We start from the raw sequence: 8,081 nt of genomic DNA on the forward strand, positions 1-8,081 counted from the left end.
GGAAAAAAGTATATTTAATAATAACACTGATAATTATTACAAGTATTAAAATTACCATCTCTGAAAGCCATATTTTCCTTTTTTTTTTAAACAGCTAGGTTTTTTCCCAATTTATTTATTTATTTTACAAAGTGTACATGTCTGATTTTTTTGTTTTTCTTTATTTCACTTTATTATTATTATTATTATTATTATTATTATTATTATTATTATTATTATTATTATTATTATCTATTTTCTATAGGCCTTCAATAATCTTATAATCAAAAAGCCTTATTTTCCTTATTTTTTATACATAGGCAGTTTTTTTTTTTTTTTTTGTTATATTATTCTTACAAGGCATGCATGAATGATTTTGTTTTTGTTTATTTCACTCTCACTCTATTATGCATGTGTATCTTTTAAACATGTATCTGATTTAAATTATTAAAATTTGATGCATCAGATTAAGAGTGCTCCATGTTATCTGCCTGATGTGTGTTTACCTGTATGTGAACAACATTTGCTAGTGGTATCAGCTGAACCAAAAGCACAAGTTATTGCTTGAGACATGCCATTAAAAAGAAAGTTTTACAGCAATTCAGCATTAAAATTCATCCTTGACTTTAGACATTCATTTCAGAAAAAATAAAGATTTTAACTCAAGGTCTATTTATTAGCTTTTCACACTGCTTCCTTAGCAGGAACTCTATCCACTGAGATCCAGCAAAAAGCTAATAAGTAGACCTTGAGGTAAGATTTTTCTGTCAATGTTGTACTGCACTTTAGCACACTGGTGCCACGACTCTGATCTGACCCTTGGCATGAAACCCTCCTCCCCACTTTGACCAAAAAAAAAAAAAAACATACAAAAACCTCACAGCAACTTCTAGATTTTATTTTTTGCTCAAAAAAAAAGAAAAAAAATCACCTGCATTCATCACATTCTTCTCCTGCATCATAACACCATGAGACCCATTAATTCTTTAACATTTGTTTGCAAACACAATCAACATTTTACATAAGAAACACTTTAAACTGGGGGCATTTCTCCCCCCTCCCCAGTCATCATTACCACCCACCCACAGCTGTCCAGACTGCAGTTCACTGGCCCAGCTCCAACATCCACCTTGAACTTTCACAGACTTTCACTGACAACACCTGCATGATTTGCGTAACGCTCTGAATACTGTATGAAGAAGAAGACCGCACTTTATGAAATGTTACAAGCGAGGCTTATATCTCATGTTAGTAAAACTGCATGTCTGAAGCATGTTAGTAGTGATCATATTTAATCAAATGAGACAAAATCATTTATACAGCAAAGAGCCCAACAGTGTTTGCTAGGTGCATGTAAACTTGTAGTTTTTCTCTCATCTTAATTTGTGTGACTATTTAAGACTTCCTTTGTGATTTTCTCTGCATAGTTGCAGATAAATGAAAGCCCCCAGAGAGAGGTCAAAGCACTCAACAACTTTCCACTGTCCTCACAGACCAAAGTCAAAAAGTCTGAGTCCACACCAGTGGACATTGCAACTGGGACGCAGTTAACTCGAGAGGTGTCATTACAAATCTGATCCCTGCTGATGAACGTGTCGAGTAAACCCCGTCAGAATGCCTTCCACCTATGTGTGGCAGTCCAGCCTCGTCCAAAATGATTGAGATTATGTTCTTCAACTGAGCTGGTCCTTTTTTTTTTTTTGTCAAGTCTGTGATTTATTTGCCTCTGAGCAGGGCTTCTTGTGTTAGTGCAGTAAAGCTGGACAGCAGAGTCATAAAAGTTAATACAGATGAGAAAAACTCCAGAACATGAATGCCAACTCCAGCATGTACATCTTCTGCAAGCAGTGTTGAAACAACACCATAATGACTGGTAGAACAAGGGGTTTGATGAGAAAAATTAAAATAAAAAATGAAAAAAAAAAAAAAAGACAGGGTCAAGCATGACAAGAAAAATCAGAAGCCCTTATCTGGTGTCCACTTTTGGTATTTATTACCTCATCTTTTTGAGCCTTTTCTTCTTTAAAATCTTTTTTGATCATTTTGAATTTTTTTTATCTCTAAAACTTAAGGATGACAGATCTTTAAATTGCAAAAAGCATTTCCAACATTTAGGAATAAAATAAAACAGTAGGTTCTAGTTTGTGTGTGTGTGTGTGTATGTGTGTATGTGTATGTGTATGTGTATGTGTATGTGTATGTGTATGTGTATGTGTGTGTGTGTGTGTGTGTGTGTGTGTGTGTGTGTGTGTGTGTGACGGGCATAATTTGCTGTTATGTTTGATATTATTTACATGTACTGAACGTTCGTTGGTATGCCAACAGAGTGTTTGGTATACAGTAATCTGTGCAAACTGTTTGTCAGTGTGTATGCGTGTTTGGTACAATCAAGACAGCTTTCAGATGTTATGCAGTTGTTGGGGATGGTAACTACAATGGCTTAAGGTCCATGTGATCGAGGGAGGAGGAAGACTCTCTCCGCCTCCCTGCCTGGCAGCGGTAGTGCAGGTCAAAGTTCAAAAGGTCAAAAAGTAAAAATGGGCGGTGGGGTTTCCTTTCCTGAAGCAGGACGTCGTCACTCCATCTGTTGGGTGGTCAGTGCGATGGTGCGGTCTCCTGGCCTGTTGGTGACACTTGTTTATGGCATGTAGGGATGTCACTGCAGCACTAACCCAACCTGAGACAGAAAAAGATGGAAGTGTAAGAAAAGCAAACAGACAAGTGTTTTTTTGGAAACCTTTAAGCTTTGATATCACCATTATGTGTCAGTTGTTGAAGAAATGTACCTTTTCCGACCCCATGCTGGGACACTTCCAATTGTACAGATAATACTGAAGATTCCCGTCACCAATGCCAAACTTAAGCTTCTCCAAGAAAGTCTTGTTTTCCATTAGATCCAGTGCATTGAAGACATCAAACCCTTTCTGTATAAAAGATAAAAAATGGAGGAGAAAAAAAAACCTCATTAGTCTCACTGAAGGTAAGCATTTAGGAGAAAATAGATGCACGGATCAAAGGGGAACGCACCGATTTGGCCAGGATGAGAGCATCAGACATCAGGTCAAGCAGGGGGATGGTGGTGTGCACGTTGTAGAAGGAGTACGCTGCTTTTAGACTGCGGTGCACAGGGTGGTTCATAATGGTAGAAGGCAGTGTGTAGAAACTCAGGAAATCAGTCACCTTGCCATCATTCTGTCAAGAGAACAACACACACTTAAAAAAAAACTTTTTACAACACACTGAAAGGACGGTTTTAAAAAAAAGAGACGCATTTTAAGTGTCATATGTGATGTTTATTTTACCTCCACCAGGAAAGTGTCGATAATATTCTCCCGGGGAAGCAGCCAGTGCGACACCTCTTCTGGGCTCATTGCAGGCACCAGGTTGAACTGGTTCAGGTAATCACGGAGGAGGCGATGTACCAGCGGCACATCCTTCTTGGTCATCGGCCGCAGACCCGAAGTCTTCGGGGCCTGGAGGAAAGAGGACAGGAAGGAAGAACATATAGTTATGGTGGAGGAATGTTTTGATTGAGAGTAAAATTTGTGTGTGTGTGAGGGGGGGGGGGGGTTCCACCAACCTCAGGCAGACGGTACAACTTCATGGTGCGCTGCATAGTCATGTTCCTGCTCAGGTGGGAGAACTTCACCTCGATTAGTTTGCGTGGGTTCAGAGAGCGATGCCAGTACCTGCGCATAAAAGTGGGTTTGTTGGGATTCTGTTGGGAAGAAAAAAAAAAAACGTGTGCCATTTTCTGTCAGACCCACCTGCATGTGCCCACAGGTTTGGGCAGTACCACTCCAGCGGTGTAAACAGCCTGGAAGATGCCCTGCCGGTTGACCCGTCTGGTGATTTCTCTGATCAGAACCGGAGCGACTCGTTTGGAACGAAGCTTCTTGTGGACGCAGAGGAAATTGATCTCAACCATTTTCTTTTCTCTAAAAACACAAGACAAATATTAATCTGAGCAAGTCTGCAACCAACTCTCATCCGAATGACATTGAATAAAAAAGCATTTACATTACAGCACTGAATACAGTTTACTTCTTCAACTAATTACGGTATGAAAAGAACAATTCATTGTTTTTAAAATTTTGAACTGACAAAAACATGTATTATCAATAAAATGAAAGTTTGATTTCATGATTTAAATTTGAAAAAAGTTGTGTTGACTTACATGTCATAGATTTGGATGCTGGCAGGAATGGCACTGATGAAGCCTACCAGCTTCTGGTTAGAGTTAACCCTCACCCCACAATGCCACTGGGGCAACCAGCCAGGGGGCCGCAGGGCCCTGAGACAAAAAAAAAAGATCAGTCTCATCCCATCACCTGTATTAATATAATAACATTAATCCAAGTGCCTTATGAGAAAATGCCACAAAGCATTGTACTAGCTGTAAAAATATACCATTTTAGTATTTTGGCATTTCCTTCTCAGGTGCCAAAGAACAAAATGATCCAGTATGAAAAGATTTACCAGAGCAGGAACTCAGGAGAGTAATCAAATCGAAACATGTTGTCATCGTCTTCCACATAGTTCTCATTGAGGAGGGTGTAAAGCTCCTTGAGCTGGTTTAAGAGAGAATGAAAGAAATCTTAGCGTTAAGTTTTCAAGTTTTGTAGGTCAGTATTCAACCACACAACACTCGTGAATTTTATAATCCCAGAGGTCAGAAAACACTGACCAAAAGATTGATTTCGTCTGTGCATCCCTACTTTGAGTGTGTGTTTATACACTTCTTACCACAGCAGAGTTCCCCAAGTCCAGGGTGTCCCAGCTGAAGCCCTGTGGGAGGCTGTAGGGCTCCTCACGAATGTGGTCCTTGTCAGGTTCAATGGAGCCGTGTGATGTCACCGTTTCCCCTGGAGGAAAATAAACACGTTGACATGAGGCACACCTGGGATGCATGACAATGAGCTGAACCATGACCCGGAGGCCCTGTCAAATGTCGTACCTAGCTTAGGCACAGGCTGTGTGTCCCAGAACTGGTAACTCCTCCGAGTTGCCTCCTCCATGGTTTTGGCAGGACCTTGGCCAACAGAGAACAGTTCAATGGCCTTTTGGATCTCTTGTAGCTTATCAGCTGGCAATGAATTCACCTGTTTGGAGAGTAAAGAGGATTTAAGTTAAGAGGAGGAACACAAACAATGTCAAAAAGGGACAGTTCACAGAGATAAATCGTTAATTTCTCCTACCTAGTGTCTTCTCAGGCTATCTTAACAGTTGGGTATAATTTGTGAGGGCCAAAGAAAGAGAGACATGCTAGCCGTTGATACTATGGCCTAGACATGTAGTGTCTAATCAGCTGAACACTGCATTGTGAACAAATAGTAAACAAATCTATACATGTAGCAGTCCTCAAGAGTGCATTTACAACCTCAGTGCACAACAACACAAAGCCACACATAAGAAAAATTGCAACTATATAATGATTTCTTTGTCATTTTCCCATCTTTTAACAGTACTCTCTAATAGGTACAACTTTAACTCCAACCCTCAGTAAATCACACCTGCACTAGACTTTTATTTACCATATACTTTAACACGTAACATAATAAATAAACAAACTCATGCCTTGGCAAGAGGGTCCTGAGCAGCTTCTGTGGCACCAGATTTCTTCTTCTTTTTCTGCTTCTTTTTCTTCTTCTTGGCACCAGTGTCGTCACCGAGATCCCTGTCACTTAAACAGGACAGAAATAGAAAGTGTCCATGTTAGACTGCCATCCCAGAGGAAAGAGATGTTCTGGTCAAAATGTTGGATTTTGTTCTTTGCCTGGGATATGCTTGTAAAACATAAAAGCCTGGATCATTAAGGCTGCATTATATATACACTTTTGTAATAAATGACTACACATACACCAGCCTAAATCAAAAGATGTGCCATGCTGACCAAAAAGAAGACATTATAAAAGCCAGGGTGGTTAAAACTATTAATATCACTGTCATTTTCCCTTACACAATTCAGTTGTGAAACAAAGTCACATGGTAATCTGGAAAAGGTCCATCTAGTGAAGTCTATCCAGCTTGTGAACAAGTTCTCACTAACAGACAGTGACAATCGAAGGTGTTGCTTTAAAATAAAACAAGGTAAAGAAACGAGCTCTTAAGTTTGTCAGAAAGAAACACGGTAAAGTCACATAACGTAAATTTGGTCAAATACTGGTAACACATGTACTGTACGTATCCCTTATCATCACCTGTGTCAGCTGTTTGTGCTGAGATTATAGAGAGGGATACATATAAAATGCCATTCACAGGTAGTCCCGAAGCCGCCCCCTTTTTCTGATCAGTTCAAAGCTGAGGAGCCACACACACACACACACACACACACCCCCCCACCCATCTATCCGATCTTCTGGCTTGGGAGAGACTGCATACTTACAGAGGATAATCTCATTAGTGTCCAAGAGAGGAGAGAGGCCAAGCACTGGCTTGTATTTGTAACACCAGCACAGATGGTGAATCACATGACCCCCAGGAGAAGAGTACGTGGTATCAACGCTTGTGTACATATGTATGTAAGAGGGGTCAGCGAGTGAGTGAGTGACTGGGACAATGGACAACAAAACATTCAATAGTTTGTTCCACAGGCTTCCACTTCACCAGAGTAGTCCAGTCGACAGCCAGGACTATTCTTTGTTTGAGTGTGTTTGTGTGTGTTCGTACAGGGTGGGTGGGGGGGTTGCATGTGTTGCTCGAAAAGCTCTCACATTTAGCTCACTTCAATTAATAAAACAGGGTCATCACTTTCTCCACCCTTACTACTCCAAACCTGCGTCTTGAAATAAATCTGGAGGAGTCAGTAAATGCTTAAAAGGAACAATGAAGAAAAAAATATATAAAATTAGGGTTATTCATTCTAATTTGTCTATAATATCTCCTTTTCTTGTGACATGCTGGATATGTCAGATCTCTAAAAATAAGACTAAGAAGGAAAGCTCATGACCACATTAACTTGAGATGAGAGGTCACAAGTAGATTTTAAGGTTTCTTTTAAATCCAGAAAGGCAGCACCTCATCTCTCCATTTACCCCAATTAAGAAGAAAAGGCACTTGCAGTGAGATGAGGGGGGGCGGGGGGCACGCCTCGATATCTGCAAGCCTGGTCTCCTTACTTGATAAACATTAACAGAAACCAATGGCAAGCAAAGCAGAATATACATCAAAGCCCGTTTTAAATAACTCGAGGCTATGGCTGCTTTTACAACCATTCATATTTCTGCAATTAAAGCGTGGTGGAGAGGGGGGGATTAAAAGCTTCTCTGACTCCTCATTTTAACTAAAGGGTCAACCAAGTCAGATATCAAATATTAAGCTGCATGTGTAACAACATGCATGTTTTGCTTCTTTCACTTTTAATTCGACTTGTGTCTTGAAGCCAGCTCCACTCACAGACAAAAGGGGTTTGACAGCTACGTTAGCCTGCGAGCTAACCCGGAGCTAAAATGTCAGCTGGGGTTTTGCCATGAATTGCATCGTCAGCAGCGGCGTGTAGATTATATATAATACTGCCAACTTAATAAATAATACAGTGTGCATTTTCTGCATGTCATCAAAGTGGAAATAAATGTTGGGTTTTAATATTAGCTTCGCATTTTAGTCTTCTACCCCCGGCTACAACGCCTTGCTAGCAAAACGCAGGGTTGAAGGAAAGCGACGCCAAAAGCCCGCCCACATTTAGCGACAGAACGCACTCTCAGCCAATCACATGGCAGAACCGGCAAGCGAACGCCGCTTCTAGCCAATCGGGTACAAGCAAGTGGGCAGGACAAATTCCACCCGATGGCTATCTCTTCACCCCCCCTCGACTGCTTCGCCGAGGCTTTTTGGCTCACACACACGCTCGCTTTGCAACATGATATACTAAAAGTCACACCGTTTACACCGCCGTGGCGATAAGCATGCTCTTCTTACCCATCGTCAGAGTGGTGCTCCTCGTTTTCACAGTCGCTGCAGTGTCCGTGGTCCTCTACATCTTCTTTCTCCGGCATCGGTGCTGTCTCATTCTCATCCGCCATCTTCAACCAGGAAGTGAGAACGGAGCCCACCGCGTGTCCTCGACGCCTTTAAACCTGCTCGATGCTATTGGCTGAGAGCGC

General features: G+C 41.0%; 1 protein-coding gene across 1 annotated transcript; it reads right to left on the bottom strand.

The window, feature by feature from the left end:
• Positions 1–856: 856 nt before the first annotated feature.
• On the bottom strand, positions 857–8,001 carry nmt1a (N-myristoyltransferase 1a). Its single transcript, XM_062438834.1, has 12 exons — positions 7,897–8,001; positions 5,557–5,662; positions 4,937–5,081; positions 4,726–4,844; positions 4,459–4,550; positions 4,157–4,273; positions 3,747–3,917; positions 3,560–3,668; positions 3,282–3,452; positions 3,007–3,171; positions 2,766–2,903; positions 857–2,656 (listed from the first exon to the last, which is right to left on the bottom strand). Exons 1-12 carry the CDS (start codon positions 7,998–8,000, stop codon positions 2,636–2,638), a joined length of 1,458 nt encoding a protein of 485 aa, XP_062294818.1. The 5' UTR covers position 8,001; the 3' UTR covers positions 857–2,635.
• Positions 8,002–8,081: the final 80 nt, after the last annotated feature.

The sequence above is a fragment of the Scomber scombrus genome, chromosome 18, assembly GCF_963691925.1.
Source record: "Scomber scombrus chromosome 18, fScoSco1.1, whole genome shotgun sequence".
NCBI lineage: Eukaryota > Metazoa > Chordata > Actinopteri > Scombriformes > Scombridae > Scomber > Scomber scombrus.

Coding starts and splice junctions, on each gene's coding strand:
- nmt1a (XM_062438834.1), bottom strand. CDS start 8,000: ATGGCGGATGAGAATGAGACAGCACCGATGCCGGAGAAAGAAGATGTA. Junction 5,663..7,896: donor GAGCACCACTCTGACGATGG/GTAAGAAGAGCA, acceptor GTCCTGTTTAAG/TGACAGGGATCTCGGTGACG. Junction 5,082..5,556: donor CTCAGGACCCTCTTGCCAAG/GCATGAGTTTGT, acceptor CTCTCCAAACAG/GTGAATTCATTGCCAGCTGA.